Source organism: Triticum urartu, chromosome 7 (genome assembly GCF_003073215.2).
Source record: "Triticum urartu cultivar G1812 chromosome 7, Tu2.1, whole genome shotgun sequence".
NCBI lineage: Eukaryota > Viridiplantae > Streptophyta > Magnoliopsida > Poales > Poaceae > Triticum > Triticum urartu.
Window position 1 is genome coordinate 206999784 of NC_053028.1, and position 23544 is coordinate 207023327.

Below are 23544 nucleotides of genomic sequence, written 5' to 3' on the forward strand. Positions count from 1 at the left end.
TCAGTATGTATTATTTCCAATAAGTCAGTTGCTCGCTCCATTGTTCCGGAGAACGGAGTTTTAGTCATCTTGCCCATGAGGCATGGTTTCGCAAGCATCAAGTGATTCATAATCAAGTGATTCCAAAAACCCATTAGCATGGAGTTTCTTCATGCGCTTTACACCATATGACCTAAACGGCAATGCCACAAATAAGTTGCACTATCATTATTAACTTTGCATCTTTTGGTTTCAATATTATGATTATGTGTATCACTACGATCGAGATCCAACGAACTATTTTCATTGGGTGTGTAACCATATAAGGTTTTATTCATGTAAACAGAACAACAATTTATTCTCTTACTTAAATGAATAACCGTATTACAATAAACATGATCAAATCATATTCATGCTCAACGCAAACACCAAATAACACTTATTAGGTTCAACACTAATCCCGAAAGTATAGGGAGTGTGCGATGATGATCATATCAATCTTGGAACCACTTCCAACACACATCGTCACTTCACCCTTAACTAGTCTCTGTTTATTCTGCAACTCCCGTTTCGAGTTACTAATCTTAGCAACTGAACTAGTATCAAATACTGAGGGGTTGCTATAAACACTAGTAAAGTACACATCAATAACATGTATATCAAATATACTTATGTTCACTTTGCCATCCTTCTTATCTGCCAATCACTTGGGGTAGTTCCGCTTCCAGTGACCAGTCCCTTTGCAGTAGAAACACTTAGTCTCAGGCTTAGGACCAGACTTGGGCTTCTTCACTTGAGCAGCAACTTGCTTGCTGTTCTTCTTGAAGTTCCCCTTCTTCCCTCTGCCCTTTTCTTGAAACTAGTGTCTTGTCTACCATCAACACTTGATGTTTTTCTATTTCTACCTTCGTCAATTTCCGCATTACGAAGAGCTTGGGAATCGTTTCCGTTATCCCTTGCATATCATAGTTCATCACGAAGTTCTACTAACTTGGTGATGGTGACTAGAGAATTCTGTCAATCACTATCTTATCTGGAAGATTAACTCCCACTTGATTCAAGCGATTGTAGTACTCAGACAATCTGAGGCACATGCTCACTAGTTGAGCGATTCTCCTCCATCTTTTAGCTATAGAACTTGTGGAGACTTCATATCTCTCAACTCGGGTATTTGCATGAAATATTAACTTCAACTCCTGGAACATCTCATATGCTCCATGACGTTCAAAATGTCTTTGAAGTCCCGATTCTAAGCCATTAAGCATGGTGCACTAAACTATCAAGTATTCATCATATTGAGCTAGCCAAACGTTCATAACGTCTGCATCTGCTCCTGCAATAGGTCCGTCACCTAGCGGTGCATCAAGGACATAATTCTTCTGTGCGCAATGAGGATAAACCTCAAATCACGGATCCAATCCGCATCATTGCTATAACATCTTTCAACACAATTTTCTCTAGGAACATATCAAAATAAACACAGGGAAGCACAACGCGAGCTATTGATCTACAACATAATTTGCAAACTACTACCAGGACTAAGTTCATGATAAATTTAAGTTCAATTAATCATATTACTTAAGAACTCCCACTTAGATAGACATCCCTCTAATCCTCTAAGTGATTACGTGATCCAAATCAACTAAACCATGTCCGATCATCACGTGAGATGGAGTAGTTTCATTGGTGAACATCTATGTTGATCATATCTGCTATATGATTCACGCTCGACCTTTCGGTCTCCGTGTTCCGAGGCCATATCTGTATATGCTTGGCTCGTCAAGTATAACCTGAGTATTCTGTGTGTGCAACTGTTTTGCACCCGTTGTATTTGAACGTAGAGCCTATCATACCCGATCATCACGTGGTGTCTCAGCACGAAGAACTTTCGCAACGGTGCATACTCAGGGAGAACACTTCTTGATAATTAGTGAGAGATCATCTTATAATGCTACCGTCAATCAAAGCAAGATAAGATGCATAAAAGATAAACATCACATGCAATCAATATAAGTGATATGATATGACCACCATCATCTTGTGCTTGTGATCTCCATCTTCGAAGCATCGTCATGATCACCATCGTCACCGGCACGACACCTTGATCTCCATCGTAGCATCGTTGTCGTCTCGCCAATCTTATGCTTCCACGACTATCGCTACTGCTTAGTGATAAAGTAAAGCATTACAACGCGATTGCATTGCATACAATAAAGCGACAACCATATGGCTCCTGCCAGTTGCCGATAACTCGGTTACAAAACATGATCATCTCATACAATAAAATTTAGCATCATGTCTTGATCATATCACATCACAACATGCCCTGCAAAAACAAGTTAGACGTCCTCTACTTTGTTGTTGCAAGTTTTACGTGGCTGCTACGGGCTTAAGCAAGAACCAATCTTACCTACGCATCAAAACCACAACGACAGTTTGTCAAGTTGGTGCTGTTTTAACCTTCGCAAGGACCAGGCGTAGCCACACTCGGTTCAACTAAAGTTGGAGAAACTGTCACCCGCTAGCCACCTTTGTGCAAAGCACGTCGGGAGAACCGGTCTCGCGTAAGCGTACGCGTAATGTCGGTCCGGGCCGCTTCATCCAACAATACCGCCGAACCAAAGTATGACATGCTGGTAAGCAGTATGACTTATATCGCCCACAACTCACTTGTGTTCTACTCGTGCATATAACATCAACACATAAAATCTAGGCTCGGATGCCACTGTTGGGGAACGTAGTAATTTCAAAAAAATTCCTACGCACACGCAAGATCATGGTGATGCATAGCAACGGGAGGGGAGAGTGTGATCTACGTGCCCTTGTAGACCGACAGCGGAAGCGTTAGCACCGAAACTACGGCACCTCCGAGTTCTAGCACACGTTCAGCTCGATGACGATCCCTAGATTCCGATCCAGCAAAGTGTCGGGGAAGAGTTCCGTCAGCATGACGGCATGGTGACGATCTTGATGTACTACCGTCGCAGGGCTTCGCCTAAGCACCGCTACAATATTATCGAGGACTATGGCGGAAGGGGGCACCGCACACGGTTAAGAATATGATCACGTGGATCAACTTGTGTGTCTAGGGGTGCCCCTTGCCCCCGTATATAAAGGATCAAGAGGGGGTGCGGCCGGCCAGGAGGAGGGCACGCCAGGAGGAGTCCTACTCCCACCGGGAGTAGGATCCCCCCCTTTCCTAGTTGGAATAGGATTCGGGAGGGGGAAAGAGGAGAGAGAGAAGGAAGGGGGGCACCGCCCCCTTCTCCTTGTCCTATTCGGACTAGGGGGGAGGGGCACGCGGCCCAGCCCTGGCCACCTCTACTCTCTTCCACTAAAGCCCACTAAGGCCCATATACCTCCGGGGGGGTCCGGTAACCTCCCGGTACTCCGGTAAAATCCCGATTTCACCCGGAACACTTCCGATATCCAAATATAGGCTTCCAATATATCAATCTTTATGTCTCCGACCATTTCGAGACTCCTCGTCATGTCCGTGATCACATCCGGGACTCCGAACAAACTTCGGTACATCAAATGCATAAACTCATAATATAACTGTCATCGAAACTTAAAGCGTTGCGGACCCTACGGGTTTGAGAACAATGTAGACATGACCGAGACACGTCTCCGGTCAATACCAAATAGCGGGAACCTGGATGCTCATATTGGCTCCTACATATTCTACGAAGATCTTTTATCGGTCAGACCGCATAACAACATACGTTGTTCCCTTTGTCATCGGTATGTTACTTGCCCGAGATTCGATCGTCGGTATCTCAATACCTAGTTCAATCTCGTTACCGGCAAGTCTCTTTACTCGTTCCGTAATACATCATCTCACAACTAACTCATTAGTTGCAATGCTTACAAGGCTTATGTGATGTGCATTACCGAGAGGGCCCAGAGATACCTCTCCGACAATCGGAGTGACAAATCCTAATCTCGAAATACGCCAACCCAACATGTACCTTTGGAGACACCTGTAGAACACCTTTATAATCACCCAGTTACGTTGTGACGTTTGGTAGCACACAAAGTGTTCCTCCGGCAAACAGGAGTTGTATAATCTCATAGTCATAGGAACATGTATAAGTCATGAAGAAAGCAATAGCAACATACTAAACGATCGTGTGCTTAGCTAACGGAATGGGTCATGTCAATCACATCATTCTCCTAATGATGTGATCCCGTTAATCAAATGACAACTCATGTCTATGGCTAGGAAACATAACCATCTTTGATTAACGAGCTAGTCAAGTAGAGGCATACTAGTGACACTCTATTTGTCTATGTATTCACACATGTATTATGTTTCCGGTTAATACAATTCTAGCATGAATAATAAACATTTATCATGATATAAGGAAATAAATAATAACTTTATTATTGCCTCTAGGGCATATTTCCTTTCTACAGGTTTTTGCAGGCACTTAAGTGGTTGGATCTCTCGATGTTGTTTATTGTCAGCCAGAGCTATGGTAGTGCAACAGCGACAAAGCTTCGGCTCCGACAATAATTCCAAGGCACATAATTATAGTTGCAACATCCCTTTTGTTTAGGGTCACTTTTGTATCTATGAGTTCTGGTACCCTATACCAGGTTGTATCGAAAATTCAATTGATCTAAAATAAATCGGATTTGAGCGAAAATAAATAAACCTTGTTTGCCATGTTATTGTGTTGTTCAAATTTTGGTCAAGTTCGCCAACAAAAAAATTTAGAGTGGGCAAATGTGCATTGGCATGCTAAAATAACCATTCAGACGAACACCAAAATATTAATCATGACAAGAAAAATGATAAAGCGACCTTTGACCATCCTTCCCAACACGCCCCCTGATCTTTTGCCCCGCGTTGCAATCTGTGGGACCATCGTCACTGCTTAGATCGCCCATGACTGCTTGCGCACCTGTCCCGCCATTTTGAGCGCGTTTTGAATTTGCATTGACAAGTATTTAAATCAGCATTATTTTGGACCACCATGAATACAATATACAAGCAGAGAGGGTACGTACAATATTGGATGGATAAGATTGTAAGTACACGCCCGCTGGGTCAACGGCAGGTACGTAGTGTACGTGGGCTGCTACGAGCTCGAACGAACAATCCATTTTGTTTTGAGCGTACATCATGCTGAAGATAAGGAAGCGTCCAGTCCACAAGTGTACAAAGACGTGGCACCCAACTTGACCGGCCGAGCAATTCAAAGGCAAAACTGACGAACATGCTGACAGTCACGCATGCATGCGCGCGCAGGGAGGAGACCGGTCCAGTCAAGAAGATAAGGTGGTCAAGAAGGTGTTTGGATCATGCATTGACCTACTTCAAAATCTCAGTCAAATCAAGTGCATTTGGCCTGCTGATATATATTCTTCTGAAGTCTGGTGTCTTTGGCCCTGTTTGGATACTCTAACTCAGTTAAAGGTTAGAGTTAGATTCTAATCCTGAACTAATCCTGAACTAACTCTAGCCAAAAAGGTATTTGGATGATAGGGTTAGATAGAGAGCGGATACGTCGAGGTGCCTTCACGGACGGTGCGAGAGGGAGGAAAGAAGAGGACGAGAAGCTTCGAGAAAGTGGAGAGGGGGGGGGGGGGGGGGGGGGGTGGGGGGGGGGGGGGGGGGGGGGGGTCTGCTGCAGGGAGAGCGAGAGAAATGTGTTTTTAATGATCCCGAGAAGAAGTAACCCAAATAAACACCTCTTGGATGGGTTAGATTTTTTGCATGGGTTAAATGCATCTAACCCAAACTAACCCTCCTGTTTGGATATATTTGAATTAGTTGAGTCCAAACTAAACCAAACTAACTTTAACCTATAGGTCCAAACAGGGCGTTTAGCTCACCGGAAGAGCTGTGTGGTCTTTCAGCTTTCGTTTAGGGGTCAATCCGGCTCTTTGTAGAGCAGCTCCTAGCTTAAGCTTCTTGACCGGCGTTCCAGTCTTTGGTTTTAGCCTGTCCCCTATGCGGTTGTAACCTTCCTTTGTAACGCTACGTACACTCATCGGGACACTCGCAGTTTATTTATCAAGGACAGGACTCCACAGTAAACAATTTCTATTTTCGTAACTACTCCCTCCGTAGTAAACAATGTTTCATGTCAAAAAATATACAACTGTTACAATGATTGGCGAATTTAGGGGCCGTCCATTCACTACGATCAAACGGTGGAGAAATAGGAGTTACGAGAGTAAAATTACATGAAATTACAAATAACTGTGGGACCATTACAAGATTATGGTGGGGCTAATCATTTTTCAAAAGGGTAGATTCGTCCAATTTAGTGTGCAGCGCTGGGAGAAAAGGAAAAAAAACCTAGCCACGCACGCTTCTTCCCCCTCTGTCGATCCCCTCTCCGCGCCTCCTCCTCTGCCGCCACCTTCAGCGGAGGAGGCGGGTGGTCGTGGCGGCGGCATCTTCAGCAGCGTCACCGGAAGGAGGGGGAGCAGCCGTGCCCGGACGAGGTCGTCCCCAACTCCTACATCTAGTCGTCGACCTTACCAACACTGCAGTCGCCGCTGCTGGTCGAGGTCGCCCAGGTTGACACCGGCCCCGCCGGACTGCAGGTTATCCTGCCCGACATGGTACGCACGCCCCCCCCCCCTTCATCGCCTATGGTTGATCCCGACATGTATTGATTTGATTTGTGCTTTGTCGATTGATGCACATGGGGAGCTATGCAGTTATCCTGATACATGTAACTGTAGTGTGTGTGAACTTCAATTATAGATATACACTTTTATTTTGATTCAATGATTCTTAACTGCAAGCAAGTTTGATGCCCTGCGTCAGTGGTAACGATGTCCTATCTTTGCGGAGGACTCATGTTGTGATTTTCCATCTTTCCTGATGCTCTATCTTCAAACGCTTCTGTTCGGTGACATTTATTTGGCTGATGATTCTGATTGTACTCTGGCCGACCTGTGGCTGTCACTACAATTTTTTCAATTGTTTTTGGAGTCTGATGGTTGCACCTGTGCTGGCATCCGAGAAATCACACTGCTTGTGCACTTGTGCTTGCATTCAAATAAAATGAAACCAAGGGGTGTGCCCCTTATCTCTAAGAAAAGAATATGATTCTTGAATTGATCTATAACAGTTTCAGGTTAGCTATACTCCTCTTGTTTTGAATTTTTATGTACCATATAAGCTTGCAGAAATGAAGAACAGGCATTAAGATCAAAATCTTGTACACAAATCCTTTTTTAATGGTAGCAAGTAAGAACATTTTTATTTTGTTATCAGCACTTGCCAATGATTTTAGGAGTAAGAGCCATGATCTAGCATGCAAATCTTAAGTAGTATCGTTCACAAGGCCTTTAGCATAAATTAAACTTTATCCAACTAGATAATTGCAATTGAACTCTTCTTAAGGTAATTATCTGTTTTATCTGAACTCACTAAGATTATTTGCTTTTTCTTCGGTCTTTTGCGCATTCAAAATGCCAGAGAAATTTTTGCCAGTCTCTTTAATTTTCACGCAAAGCTAAGATGTTTCCCATTTATAATTTAGAGACAAGCATCTTGTCAAAGCTTAGGCTTACAATGGAGACACCATCAGTGGCAATTGCAAAGTTCTGTGCTTGATATGTCAGTATCTTTCTAATCTCCCACCTCACGCGCTGAAATTAAAGGGGAAAGGAGCACACAATGAGCACCCACAAGTAATATATTCTGCCAAATATATACAAGCATGCCTACACAATGCTAGTAATAATCGTTGTGTACAATGGCGCCATACATTGCGGAGCAAGGCCAGAACTCTGTTTCATCATCTACATTTGCACAAATGAGCAATTATTATCTTCTTGCCTTTTTCAGGTATTTGGCAATATTGGCTCTTGGGCTGCCCAATTGATCACTGAAGCTGGTGGCAAGGTGGTCTCCATCAGAGATATCACAGGGGCTGTCAAGAACTCTAATGGCATTGACATAGCCAAGCTGATGAAGCACTCGGCAGAGAACCGCGGGATCAAGGGCTTTGACGGAGGCGACGTCGTCGACCCGACCTCGCTGCTCACGGAAGAGTGCGACGTGCTCATCCCGGCAGCTCTGGGAGGAGTCATAAACAAGTAATCTTCTATTTCCTCGTCCCATCTCACTTCATCCAATCTTTATCAGATTACTGCTCAGAAGCTCAGTTAAAGTATCCTCCTGGCTGTTATTTTTTGTGTATCTGAATACATTTTTGTTAATAAAAAGTCCGTTCAATTATCTTCTTCTACTAGGGACAATGCCGATGCCATCAAAGCAAAGTACATCATTGAGGCTGTTAACCACCCAACAGACCCCGAGGCCGACGAGGCAAGAACACCAACATTTTGCCATAAAACTATGCTGAATTTGTTGACACATTCACACATTGACTGACAGCAGAGAAATGTTCATGTTTGTGGTGCAGATTCTGGCAAAGAAGGGCGCGCTGATCCTACCGGACATCATGGCCAACTCCGGCGGAGTGATGGTGAGCTGCTTTGAGTGGGCTACTGGGCGTCCAAGAGGCACTTGACCTTGCCGGATCACGCTGCCATCGGCGTAATCCAGGCCGGATCTGTGGAGAGCCCGGCGCAGCACCGTCACAGGTCCATATCTCTTACTCTACCTTATTCCTTGCAAGTTCACGACTTTGCATTACTCTTCAGTTCTGGTTACTAGTTTGAATCTGTAAAAGTATCTGACCAAGCACATGAGCTTTATACAGTGGACATGTAACTAAATTCTGAATGTTGCTTCCTTATGCTTAATGGAGTAGGTGGGCAACTCCCTTTTGTCTAAGATTTTATAAATATTATTAATTGACTTGATTATTTGCTAGTCTGTGATATCTGTATTCTGTAAAACAGGTCATGACTGATTCCGCAGTTGCTGATTAGTTTTTTTTGCTTCCAATGCTTTGTTAGATTGATAAGGGCCGGAGCTTCAATGACAAATCCACTATATTCAGCACACAGCCCAACTCAGCAGGCACGAGCCATGTCGACAGTCGGGGTGGCACTCGGGTGCATGCTCGCCTTGACAGTCATCAAGGTCACAATAGAGTCGGTGGAGGCTGTGCTCGGCGACGCCGAGAGAGAGTCTATCAAGCATAAGTCCATGCTGTTGTGGCTGAAGTGACTTATGGATGCCGACATGCTTGAAGATTTTGAAGATGAAACCGACCTCAACCTGGTATGGATTCTGTCGATTTGGTCACTATCAATGTTGATATGAATGATGTTGTTTAATAACATAATAATATTTTTAGATAATGAACTACATCTAAATTTTTTTTTATGTAGTGAAGTAGATCTGAACCTCACTGTTGGAGTTGATCTTTGAGTCGATGTTAAGTAAAAGCTACATGTACTTGTTGATGCCAAGACCGCCATTTCGTTCCTAAATGTCCCTGCCTTCTTATGTTTCACCAATAGTAAGCTATGTCAACAAATATCATGATTTGATTGAGGGGAAAGTGAAGTAAAACTAGTCTGTTATCCCAAGTGTAATATCAGTTTATGCACTGTTTTTGTCAAGCACCTGATTTAAACTAGTTTGTACTGCCATCTCCGCCCCTTTCAAGCCTTCCATGGTACTGACACACTACATTGTACCTCTTGCAGTGGGCAGCCACGATGAAGAAGAATAAGATGCCACATAACATGAGATCGATGCAAAAGCGCATAGAAAAGATAAAAGAGGACCGTGAGGAGCGGCAAGGTCCTGACATCCAGGATACAGCAGGATATGTGGAGGAGGCAGAAATCATCTGGAGGACTGATGATTGCATATCTTGGAGCAGCAGTTATTTCCCCCTCCTTTTGACTACAGTGGTTGGAGTCAGTAGGTAGTGATTAGAGTAAGTAGGTAATACTTTTCATTGGAATATAACTTGCAAGTTGATGGATTCAGAACCTTTGTGCTATGAAATACAGTTATAGTAGGAGATTCAGACACTGTTCTTGTGATTATGCCACTAGACTATTGCCATTTCCCATTAAAATTAGTTAGGAATTTTGTATATTTAGGCGGTGTATGCCACCGTATTGAATGGACATCTTGGAAAACCAAAATTGGCTCAATTTGGAAGGATGGTTGCTTTATATGAATTTTTTTCCTGCTTTGCATGCGTTGCCACATGTGCATTCCCATGCCTCATCCATAATCATTGTCGACAAATATTGCAGTCACCTTTAGCATGGAACAGAATAAGTATGGCCCCTATTTTAGTTCTCTCTGTCATGTTCGCGTGCACAACCTATTTTGCCAATGAGCAAGTTTAGCATCTGTTTGTTGGTTGCCTGGTTGCCTGGTTCTTATTGTTGTCCTAGCTGTCTAGTTTTTCTTATTGTTGTCCTAGCTGTCTAGTTAGTACCAGAACTCTGTTAGAGTAAAGCTAGATGTGACACCTGTTACGGTATTGTTACCCAACAGACTTAGGCCTAGATTTATTAGTTGTAAATTTGTTACCTCAATGTATCGCATTACTTTCGAACAAAACACGAGCTGCAATGTACCAACTCTTGTCCAGATGTCTATATCAGTATAAAAATGGTACATGGTGTTCCTGATGCTATTCTTTCTTCTTTTCTGCAGGAGACGCTGACATTTGACAATACGGTTTTGTGTGTGCATTGACTGCTGGTGCTGCAGCCTGTAATTTTTCTTGTGGAGTGGATCGAAGTAATCCATCAAGCTAGCTGCATTATTGATTCTGTTCCTTTTGCTGGCGAGGTAATAATGTTCCACTCAACTCGTGATGTGAGACATAGTAGTGTAACCATGATATTTACATCATTGGTCATGTGTTCTATATGCTATGATTTTTCTTCCTTAATTACCCTGCCTCAGCCATAATCATCATCCACTTAAACCAGAACTGTATACTTAAAAAAAGAGCCAATGAAAAGTCAAGCATTTAGATGGAAATAAGCATACAAATAAAATGCAAAAACATCAGAACATAAGTGTAGCCTTTAATTCAAAGAACATGCTATGAAGATCAATCATTTGGAACTGCCCTTGAAGTGCCTCTCCGTGTAGCCCATTCATGGCTTTACGAATGGGCTGGACACGGCGTTTGATGGTTTGCGCTTGCGTCTTTTGAACTCCACTTGTTTAGCGATAGTCTTGGTGTCAAATTGTTGTTTCACTGGATCACTTCGAGGGTCATTCTTCCTCGGGCGTCCACGTTTACGCTTTGGGGCACTGGATGTCTCTGGTTTTTTTGTAACATCAGGGTTGGTGACAATCGTGACATCGTCGTTTGCACCTTTTCGTTCCTCTGGAATGCTGGCTTCGTACTCGTCCCTCTATAGAGGAAATAGTGGTGCGTTACGTGCAATCATGAAAGGTAGGAACTACATGACATGAAATGCTAGTTGTGTAGAACTTACCGTTATAGGATTCTTGTATGATTTTTTCCGAAGCTTGTTGCAATCCGAACGCAGCAGGCTTGAACATATTTTCCAGCTGAAAACATGTATTTCTGCCTGAATTAGATAGCGATGCATAGGTTAGGATAGGGGTGAAGCATAGGTAGTGCATGATTGAAAATGTAATTTAGTGTCTGGCAGACCTGTGTGAAATCCTCGGTAATTTTATCTCCGTCCCATGTCAACATGTATTTGAGTGTGTACGCCCCACAGGAATAACTGTGATGTAAAGTTGAAGTTAAGTATTGTAGTGTAGGTGAGGAATCATGTAGCTGCCTATACGTACCCATCCGTTTGTTGTGGTATGCTGGTATAGCAAGTGGTTTTCCACTGGGTCATATTGATGGGTTTAGGCGGTGTTACCAAGCCATCCTCGACCGCTTCGTTGATACACACCTGAATGGACTCCACCTGGTGTATGAGGAATAATTCAAGGGATTGCATTAGTGCTTTTAAAAAAGTGTCACATGATGGTAAGAGGCAACAAGAGAGCAAGCTTACCAGTGCAGTTTCCTTGGCAATGTCACGATATGCTTGGTTGGAGTTTAGGACCTGGATCTCTTCTTTGTCTAAATTAAACACGAGTAATAACCAGTGCATGCTGTGCACATTCATTGGGACACGTACCTGGCAGAAAATTAAAGCGGACTCAATTTAGGGAAAATCAAGATATACAATTAAACAAGTCAGGAAACATGCATACCATTGTGCGTCCTACAAATTTCCTTGCTACATTAGCAACATGTGGGCTTTTTCATCCCATTGGAATACCCCCAAATTCACCTAGTAAAATTCTGCTTTCTACGGTGGAAATGAATGATGTAGCATCAGTTGCAACATTGCTAATGTGTGCATATGCATTAATAACCTGCAAAATTTGTAGTCATGTAATATGGCACAATTTAGAATACTTGATGTAGATTGCAGTATATGGGCCTTACGTCATCGATGAAGAATAGTTTGCTAACATTTGGCTTGAGTTTATGAACTGTTAGCACAATGTCTTCGATGTGAACTACCTCAACAAGGTCGTGACTCCCTCGGATGAAAAGTGCAGCCTCATAGTCTTCATCTGTCAATACGTAATCATTGTTGAATACAGGCTTCCGTGGTGGGATGTCTTGGTCCAACTCCTTGTTTTGCACCACAGGTTTTGCACTAGGTGTACCAACAGAAGTCTATGCTTTCCATGCGTCAAACCCAGGAGTTGATGAAAACTTGCCATTGCTTGGTTGCTCTTTTTCCTAAAATTAGAAGTTGGTCAATGAACAGAAATTAGCTCATATTAGCAAGGTGATGGGCCATAGTTATCACCTGTACGTATGCATTCTTCGTCGTTGATTGTTTGTTTTTTTCACCTAGGGATCTTAGTTCCTGTAACATGAAATGCATAGAATGAAAATATAGGAAGTTATGGGTAAAATTGATGTTGTAGTATCACTTACCTGGAGTTCCCTTTTGAGGTCTCCAACTTCCCTTTTTAGGTCTCCAACTTCGTCCTCCAGCTTGGACAACCTAGGTTGAGTGGCAATTTTACCCCTTATGTTTATCACGTCTTCGGTCACGGTAATTATTCTTTTATCTAATTTGTGCTCTACTTATACTACTTGTTTGACCAACTTTTTCTCTAGTTCTGCAAATAGATCATTATGTGTTTGAAGTATCATGTCCATCTGCATAAAAGAAATGTCAACTCGTTTTGTTCGAAGAAAAATAAGTATGGTTCGGTGTGACCTTTGTTATGTTATTGAAAAGGATGTGTCTTCGAGCAACTTACTTGGTATGCTGGTCATTTGTAATGTTGGTTGTGGTCGATAGATAGCATCTTCATGCGCATGTGTATCTTTCTTGGTATGCTGGTCATTTGTAATGTTGGTTGGCTCCAGATCACCGATGCTCATGACAACCTTTGAAAAGATATAAAGAATCAGTACTAAGAAATAAATATAGTAATTAAAGAAGTCAAGTCTAGAAAGGTACCAATCCGTTGTATAGGCCTCCTTTATCATAAGCCTCGGTTCTTATTTTACCTGTGGCTTCATCCCACCGTGCCATCAGTAGACGGGGTATACGAGAATACAAAATCGATCCAGCACGGACATGTTCCCAATACCAAAACTATAGGAAACATTAGTACATCAATGATAGAGATATATGCATCATACGGATAATAGTAGAATGACAACTAGTGTCGTAGCACTTACTTGGAGCAAAGCTAGATTTCCTTGTAGATTGACTTGATCCTTATAATTAAAAGTATTGATGGATGTTAGCAAATGGTCCAGTGTGAAACATCCCCAGTTAAATTTGGGAATTCTTGCGACGTCTTCAACAAGGACAAAATATTTGGAGTCGACATAATCCTGTACCGTGGGTGCTAAAATAATGCCAATTGCATACAAAACAAACCGCCTGATGAAATGATCATCTGGAGTTTTGGAGGCTTTAATTTTGTCCTCAAGGTCACTCAGCTTAAGTCTTCCATCTGTTTGATAAGCCCTTAACAAGTTTGCGTCTTTTGGTTTTCCCATTTCCATATATATATTTTTCCCCTCTATTGAAAGGTCCATTAATTGATAGACATCCGTTGGAGTTATAGAAATGTCCTTACCAGCAATGTGAATACTCTGCATGTCGTGGATGTAGCTCTTCGCTAGCAGAACCAACATAATACGTCGGAGGGACACTGACTTCATCTTTGTTAGCCCTCCAAGACCAGTTTGAGTGCATATGGCCTTTAAGTGCTCGTCATCTAATCCATCAATCATTTGCGCGAACCTTATCGGTGAGCACATTAACCTCATATTTGCATGTTTCACACTGAGTTCGTCTAAAAAAGCCTGAAATACGTGTAAAGGTAAAAGAACTATGTGTTTTCAAAGATTTTAACCTAACTGGGAAAAAATATACCTGATTGGTTACGTCTGGTAATTGTGTGTTGGCACAACTTGTAGGAGAACTGGCCATTCCTGGAAAATATGCACAAACAGAGACTAGGTCAATTCAGAGAATAAACATAAGCTATGGGGTTGTACCGTACTGTAATTGTTCCACTTGTTTCTTAAAGAGCACAAAATTACTATGATAAGATATTTAATTTATTTATTTCTTTGTTACTACCTCTCCAGAGGTGTACGTTTACCACACAGATTGATCGGTGATTAATGATTACTTACTAAATTTTCTCTACTGTCGTTAATATGAACAACACGTGGTATGTACTGTATGATTCTGCCATTTGATATTTATATACAAAGTTTTGGATTATATTGACCTCACTGTTGTCTAAGGGGTGTAAAAATATCAGGCGTTCTAACCGTGATGCGAATAGGTGGATGAAGAGGAAGCAGTACCGTCGTATCGCACAGGCCAGGTGGGTGGTGGCCGCTGGCTCCGATCCCCTGGGTGGCTGGGTGTGGCTGGCGGCTCCGATCGCGCCCGTCAGGAGGGTGGCGTTGGCGTTCGAGCTGACTGCGTGTAGTGTCCATGGAGAGAGTTCGATGCTGGCGACGAGCATAGAGAGGCGGATCACGATGCTGTGGACGGAGAAAATTTCAGAGAAAACCCATAAGATCTCATGATGGGTTCATGCACAGAATAAGCGGAACCCATTCTTTGGTTTTAAATCATCTCATGTGTTGCCTTAGTTCTAACTGATGACATGAGCCGACATTCTCACCTTCAATCCAACGTGTGGATGCAGAACAAGCAGTGACGTCGTATTCCGCAGGCCGGATGGGCGGTCGCCGGCGGCTCCGTTCCCGTGGGTGAGGACGGCGGCTCCGTTACATCCGGTGAACAGGGCAGCGGCGTTCGATGGGACTGGCGTTGGAGGACAAGGTCGCGCGTGAGAAGGCGCCTGGACTGGAATATGAGTGGAGAATCGGCGTTAGAGCCGGCTAGGCCAGTTGGATCGGAGGTTGTTGCAGATAATGGAGAGGTGGGAGCGGAGTTTGGGAGGGCCGATCGTTACGGGCGTGATAAGTATTAATCCATCGACGAGCCAAAAATTGGATGGTGCCTTTAAAGTCGGAAAGAGGTTGATTAATGAAACACCATTTCTTTTGGCACATCATTTTTTTTGAATCTGCCACGTCTGTTTTTGGCTTGAGCCCGGGCTCAGGCGATCTCTTTGGCCAAACTAATTGTGTGTTAACTTTTTTTTCCATGCTAATATGTGTCTCATTCATATCATAAAGAACAATGTACAAGTCACGTAAAGACCGACATGACAGAACTGAAAAAATAGCAGAACATCTCTGAGCTTGACATCAACACCTGTGACCTGCCTCCGGCACCACCACAACAGCCATCGAAGAAAAGAATGTTGGATCACCTCCTCACCCGAGCGCGATGCGGCTCCATCATTGTGAGAACGGGGCATTCGAAACAAAGCATGCCAAATCCATAAGTCATGTGATGCCACCGCTTCTAGTATGATGGTGGCCTCTCTGTTGTGACCTTGATACATTCCCCGCAAACCTTTGGGACAGTTTTTCCATTGCCACTGCATGCAATCAATTCATGCGAGCAGTCTTGGAAACACCCTTACCTCTCCAATAGCCAACAACTTCTTTGTGTCCTGCACATTTGTTTCTCTGAGATACTATGGTCCAAACTTACCCGGATCCCTTTTAGCACAATGGGTCATCAGAAAATGCTATCACCACGAGTCATCCCTAAAAGCATCTTCAACAGGTTTTGCGCGCGGCGGTGCGCTGGCTCCAGCGGCCGCCGCGAAATAAAGGGCGCCCGAGCCGCTCCAGCAGGCATGCTATATTTCAGTTTTTTTCTTTGATGAACTGCGATTCGATACATATTTGGTTGTGAGCATACAAATATGGAGATAGTTCGGCACATAGCCTGCTTCTACGATACACTTCTACGATACAAAACTACTACTTCTCTTCATTCTTCGACTCGGACTCTGCCTCGGTGATGTCCTCCTCCGGCGTCTGAGCGTAGGCGTCAAGGAACCGCTCGTCCCGGGAGTCCCAGGACGACGCATCTCCTAGCGCGATGTTGTATTTAGCGATCGCCTTCCGCGTTCGCTTGTCCTCGCGATAGGCGACTCGCTCCTTCCTTCTCTCTTCCCTCTCCGCCCTCCTCTAGGCGAAGAATTGTTCCTCGTCGATGATGTCTTGTGGGAAGCGTTGCCTCCACAGCGCCATGGCTTCCTCGTCCATCTCGGCCAGGCTAAGACGGCGCTCCCGCCTCCGGTTTTGCGACGATCCTCGTCAGTGACAAGCCATGGGAAAGACGCCAACTCCATGTGCCCGCTCCCACGTCGCCATGTCGGTGAAGTTCATGTCCCAACGGGACCATCGGAGGCGCCATGCCGCAGCGTCGTACGCGTGGGCGCCATCCTGGACGGTGTCGAAAGTTCCGAGGCCGAGGCCCACGCCGCCGCCCGACCAAATCGAGGCGGAGTAGGTGCCGGACGGACGCGCGGACGCCGCGGTAGCCCGAACCTCCCTGGCGGCGAGGCGGCATGGTGGCGCGGTGGTGTCATGCGCGTCTTTTAGCGCGGCTGTTGAAGATACTCTAACGAGTAAGATTTATTGGCTATCATCACTATGTGTATACCGAACCCAAAACTCCTGGCACGCAAATTCTATAACGGTCTTTCTCGACCCTGACTACCGGTACTGGTGGGTGTTTCGGACTACGACTACCCGTAGTGGTGAGTCGTAACGAGTAATGCCTGTAGTTGTCCGCCATCCGCTACAGTGTGCAAAAGAAATGGATTTTTTTAAGTTTCTTTTAAGTGTTTTTTTAGACAAAGTTTCTTTTAAGTAACAAGAACATTTTGTTATTTCAGATTTACGATATTTGATCCACGTGAGCACAAAAGCCCATATAGTACTTAACAGCCCAATCCAGATACGCAATAGAATTGCCCATATACTTGCCAGCCCAACTTAGCAGCCACGTACGTAAACCAAACCATAGACGCAAATCCCATCGGGAGCAGTTCATCAGGCGGCGGCTCCCTCTCCTCCACGCCCGGCGACGTCCTCTCCTCCGCGTTCGGCGACCCGGTGCTCCGCAACCGAACTGTATGTACACCTATGGTGTTTCCCTCCCTCTTATTACCAGTCAGATTCCATTAATACGGTGGATGCGGACGGTGCCGCGGCGGCCGATCTGCGGATCCTTCTAGTGGCACATCGCATGCACTAAACTAAAATACAGAAATCTAATACTTTCTCTAAATTGCATGCTCGTACAAGACCATGAAATGTGTTAGTACAAAATATATTGTTGTAATTATCTGTTAGGTTGACAAAACAAAACTGAATCCATACTCAATGTGATCAACCTTTTTTTGTTAGATGGTAAGTATTGGATGTAGCAGTATGGGAGTTAGTAATTTGATCTATATAGTGCACCTAGGACCTAGCACCAAGCACTCCATACCTTCAGTTCGGCCGCATTGTGTTGAATAGTCACAGTTTCAAATTAAAAGATATTTCAATTTTCAAACATATTGTAACTAGCACTGTTCTGTTGATTTCTATAGGGACCATGGATTCAAAGGCACGGCACAACCGTGTGGATGATGACAAGTACTTGCATCAGGCGCGTCAAGAGATGGACAAGAATATGCAGCGGGAGCGAGAGGTGATGGACAAGAATCTGAAGCAGGAGCGGGCAACCGTGGACCGCATGAGGAAGGAGGAGCGTGCAGCCATGGAACAGATGATGAAAGAGGAGAGTGCAGCCATGGATCAGAGGTTGAAGCATTTCCATGACGATATGGACCTAAAGTTGAAGCAGGAGCGCAAGAACTTGGATCACGCTATGCAGCTCGAGCGTGGCAGGATGGAATTCAATATCATGCAGGCGCGTGCGAACATGGACCTTATGTTGAAGCAGGAGCGTAATGACATGAATCACAAGACCAAGATGGAGGAGATCCGCATGGAAGGGAATATAATGCAAGACCGCGTTCTACAACTCGAGCGTGGTAAGATGGGCTTCAATAACATCCAGACGCGTGTGGGCATGGACCTTAACTTACCACATGACCGCAATGATCTGGATTACAAGGCCAAGATGGAGGAGACCCGCATGGAAGGAAATACGATACAGGACCATGCTAATACACACCTGAAGGTACGTTCCTTTATTTACTAAGATTATTATTCATTATGTTATCCACACACAAGGCAAAATCAGTTTGTAACCATAGCAGGCTCAGCAGGATGACAAGGCCAAGATGGAGGAGATCCGCATGAAAGGGGTATGATGCAAGACCATGCTAGTACAAGCACGAAGGTACATTTCATTATTTACTTATTATTCATTAAATTATCCACACACAAATCAAAATCAATTTATATGAACAGCATGCTCAGGAACAACAAGACATCCCTACACCAGAGCAATCTGTCTCATCAGTACCTCTACAGGTAGAACAAGAGATCCGTACACCAGAGCAATCTGTCTCATCCTACGTAAGTATGTTTTACAAATGGTATGCACATCCTACGTATGAACACTTTAATATTGTGCAAAAACGGATGTCAACGAGCCGTATGTAGGTAGTTGTAATGCAATTTATTGTTCATGTGGACGAAGAACTTTCTCATGTTCCTGAAGCATACCACAACAAGAAACCTGGTATGATGACAGTACTTGAACCTGCCAAGGTGGACTGGCAGATAATAGTGAAAAATTTGCGTTACCATGGGTACAAAGGGGAAGCATATTTGTACTATATCAAGCCTGGGTGCGTACCACCAGAAGGAATGGTAAAGATGTCAGGCCAGCATGACGTCGATGAAATGTTGCACACTTTAGAAGGGATAAAGAAATGTCATTTGTACATTGTGAAGAATTGTGCATTCCCAGATTATAGCGATGATGACATGTCTGAACAGGTTGGTTATATTGCCAAGTTCCTACTTATTATTTAAAAAAAGGGCCACATCATTTGCATGTTGACCTAAATACCTTTCGTATGCATATGGGCAGGACATGTCCGAAGAAGACATATATGCATGTGGGTACATGGATATCGGCGAGAGGGACATGGGAGAATATGGGTCATCGCCCAAAAGGAAGAAAAATGCAGATAACAATACGAAGAAAGCATTGGATTTCGGCAGCAACGATGAGCCTCTTCAGTAGGCTTTTGGTTTTTCTACAATTTCAAGCTTTGGAGCTGAACTATTGTCCCAATTAGTGTTTGCATTATTTTCGATCCAACAATAACTTCATTCAAGTGACAATTGTGAGACTATGTTTACAATAATAGGCTTTCAACTTTGAGTTGTTGCTCAATTTTTAGATGAAAGGTTCCTTTGATGTCCGCACACTTAATTGTGGCTTTTACTATTTTTGCATTGCATATGTTGCACTAGTCCAAACCAGTTTTATGTTCGTAACATCAATTAAACGACCAGTTTTACTAAGAATGTCACTACATTTTGGATTGATGCAAATTTTCATAGGCACATTTCATGAGACGGGCAACGAGTATTAGCTTAAAATTTTGGTGCAATTTGTCAAAATGCATATTTTCCATCATTAAGCCAGAAATGATCACCTATCAACAAGCTTAGGATAAACCCCAACATGAAGTCTCCAGTGCTCCTTCCGTACAAGCATTTCGGGCGACAACAATGTTCATTCGCATAAAAAATGAGCAGGACGACTCGACCAACTCCAGTTGAAATAGTGCCATGTAAGACCAATTCCACAAATAATGTACAGATGTAGTAGAGCAAGCACAACACAATATCATTAATAAACATATAAATGGGAGTCTTGTTCATGGAACGCACACCTTGGTCGTAATCAGTCATGATACATATGATAGTGTACGTACTCTGATTACGTAGCATCCTAATTAATCCATCACACTCTACAAGTTTTTTTGCGGGTACACTCTACAAGTTATAACAAAGATAATTACTAGAATTGCAAGTAAGGAAATGCAGCTCTCTTCTCTTCCTTGCTGGAGCCTTTGTCCATCTAAAAGCTCCCACGTATCCTTTTTCTTCACATGGCAACCCTGTTTCAGAGAAAGCAGAGGAGGTTTAGGATAGCGGCACACAAATTTAATTGAGAACAAGATAACAAGCTATCACATTTCTCTTTGGGATCAAGAAGCTCTCTTATGAGCACATTTAATTGAGAACAAGATAACAAGCTATCACATTTCTCTTTGGTAGCATATATAATCACAATTTAAATAACTAAAGCTTTCTCTATGTAAAAGAAGTAACGCTAGAAATACTCTAGTGCAACAAACAACCTAAAAATCATGCATAATTTGTGAAACTTGCACTAAAATGGCAGGTTTGCCAAAAACAGATAGACCGGCCAATTAATTCTGGACAAAGGACCTCCCAGGTTATCATTTGGGAGGGTCGTTTCCATCAGGTGGTCATTGTAATGCTCACATAGGATAGAGGCGGTTGGGCCACTTCGCCACCAACACAACATCACTCTCTTGAGGCTCAGCAGCTGCGTCCATTTTGCCAATGGCCTTGTACAGAGAGTTGTAGCTAGCAGTTTGCTGCCATCATTTCCTACACAGCAACAGATATAATTAGTGCACTATAGTAATGAGTAAATCAGATGTAAAATTAAAAGTTAGACATATTTGACACCTCTTTCAATTTATTGCATGTACGCCGATCATGACCTTCCACCCCACAGTAGCCACATTTCCTCTTTGACCTTTGCTTCTTCATCTTTGCCTGCAACCTTTTCTTCGGTGCACCTCGGCCTTGCACATGCACTGGGTCCAGAACCTTTTCCAAATCTCCACAATCAATTTCCGTCGTCTGTGGTAGCACCGGACCAAACCTAATGCATTCCTCCTGACCACGGCTTGATTCCTTGCTGCCATCTTGTTCACTCAGAATCATCTTCAGACGCTGATACTCCTCACTAGATTGACATGCCCGGAAACATGCTGCGTGACTCAAATTCCGCAACTCACGGTACCTCACAAGGCTTGCCAAATAGTCGTACATCTCACTCTTTCTGGTCGGAGGGAATGCAGACTTCGCACTCATCGTCCACCTCATGGGAACACAACACCTAGGCAGCACTTCCACTTGACGTATTCCCAAGATGTAGAATATGTGAGAGCATGGTGTTCCCAAGCATTCCAGCTTACGACAAGAACAACTTATCCTATACAAAGAACCTTCCTTCATCTCACAGCGCACTTCAAACTTCTTCTCTCTTCTATCGATCTTAGCCACAACATATGTAGTCAACTCCCATGCATCTAGTATCTCGCTGATAACACATTTGCTGACAGCATTTATGCTCCATCTGACCAACTGAAACATACAAGGCGTGAAAACCCGGGCAGCATGTTTCTCGAGACTTGAAGCATCAGCGTCTGTAAATGGAATGGACTGCAAGGCCACGATGTCTAGGATCGCCTCGTTCAAGCGTCGTCCCGAAAGGCAACGCTCATAGTGCTCTAACATATCAAACAAGGTCATCTTACCCTCAAGATGTGTATGTAGCATGGAGTTTAGGCTCTCACTCCGCTGATTGCTGCTCAATCCTAAGAAACAGCGCCCCACCAGGTATGGAGCACACCACAACTTCCTCATCTGATACATCTGATGCAACCATGACTCCTCACTTGTCACTTCATTCCTTCGTAAGAACTCTATCCATTTTCTCTCATGCTCTTCAATAGAAGACGAGTCATATATGAAAGATCTGAATTCTTCCCTAACCTCATCATCATGCAGATGGAGTACGATGTTCTGCTGAATGTGCCATACGCACAGCATGTGGTATGAGTCAGGCCACACCACCCTAATCGCTCTTTGCATTGCAAGGTCCCCGTCAGTGATTACAGATATCGGATGCTTCTGCGACATGGCTTCAGAAAATGTCCGCAACATCCACTCGTACGCCTCGTTAGTTTCATGAGAAATTATCCCGCATCCAAAGATAACTGTGCTGCGGTGGTGATTCAACCCGACAAACGGAACAAACGGCATATTGTACTTATTGGTCCTGTATGTGCTATCAAAAACCACAACATCGCCGAAAGCCTCGTAGTCAAGGCGGGATTGAGTATCGGACCAGAACAATCCCTTCAGATGCCCATCTTTATCAACCAAGTATTTGAAGAAATAATCTGGGTCTCTCTCTTGCCGCGCCATCATGTGACGGATCACCGTCTGAGCATCACCGGCAGCGACTGTTTCCTACTTGTAGCGATGACAGAAGTTATAGATGTCCCTCAGCATGCATCCAACATGGTCATATCCACCGGACTGCATGCACAACACATCCATGATTTTGTGTTTCCGGATTCCAACACTTTGCATCTCTATAATGTCCGCTTTCTGCTCGTCACTGATTCTTCTGTGGGAACGCAAAAGGCAAGCAAGGTCTCGTGGGGCCAAAGGATGGTTGTGTTCATCGATGAAATCCTTCACAAACCAACGCCCTGTTTTCGCGACTCTTGCAATGACAAATTTCGCTTTACACCCCACACGAGTGATATTCCGTGGCTTCCTCTTCCTATCTTCTCTCTTCCTCTTCATGTGCTTCTCTTCACGGCAACCTTCACGACTACAAACAAGTTTCCTCAGAATTATCTTCTCGTTCGCTTCATCCCACTCAACATATCCTTTCCTCACACTAAAGCCTTTCTCAAGAGCATACTTGTTATAGAACTCAAAACCCTCTTCCTCGCTATCAAACATCCTGCTGACAATGTCGTCGTACTCAGCCATACACTCAGCACTTATATCGGCCATATCTTCCTGCATATCACATACAAATTAACAATTGGTCTCAATTATACACCAGAAGTAAAAGAATTTCCCTACTCATATATTCCTCTCAACATAAAAGGTTCAGAATAAGTTAAAAAAAGTGCAACATCTCATGCCTTTTATGATTACAGTATTGTTCATATGAAGAAAGAAAAAGCCGCTGTACAAAATGTCATGATTGAGACACACTCAATAGTCAATAGTCATCTGCAATTACAACTCACTGGCTATGAATACATCAGTTCACGGTAATAGTAAATCATAGAAGAAATCTTAAATCAAATAACAAAACCACTCAATCTACTAGACGTGACAAATACATCTGCAATGCGTGTGACATCTGCTTCATAACTACCGTAAACTGGATCTAATCTTACTGAAA

At 43.5% G+C, this 23544-nt stretch overlaps 1 protein-coding gene across 1 annotated transcript; it reads right to left on the bottom strand.

The window, feature by feature from the left end:
- Nucleotides 1–20645: 20645 nt before the first annotated feature.
- Nucleotides 20646–22781, bottom strand: LOC125521087 (protein FAR1-RELATED SEQUENCE 5-like). Its single transcript, XM_048686139.1, has 2 exons — nt 21012–22781; nt 20646–20930 (listed from the first exon to the last, which is right to left on the bottom strand). The coding sequence occupies exons 1-2, from the start codon at nt 22542–22544 to the stop codon at nt 20907–20909; spliced, it is 1557 nt and encodes a 518-aa protein (XP_048542096.1). The 5' UTR covers nt 22545–22781; the 3' UTR covers nt 20646–20906.
- Between the last annotated feature and the right edge of the window lie 763 nt (nt 22782–23544).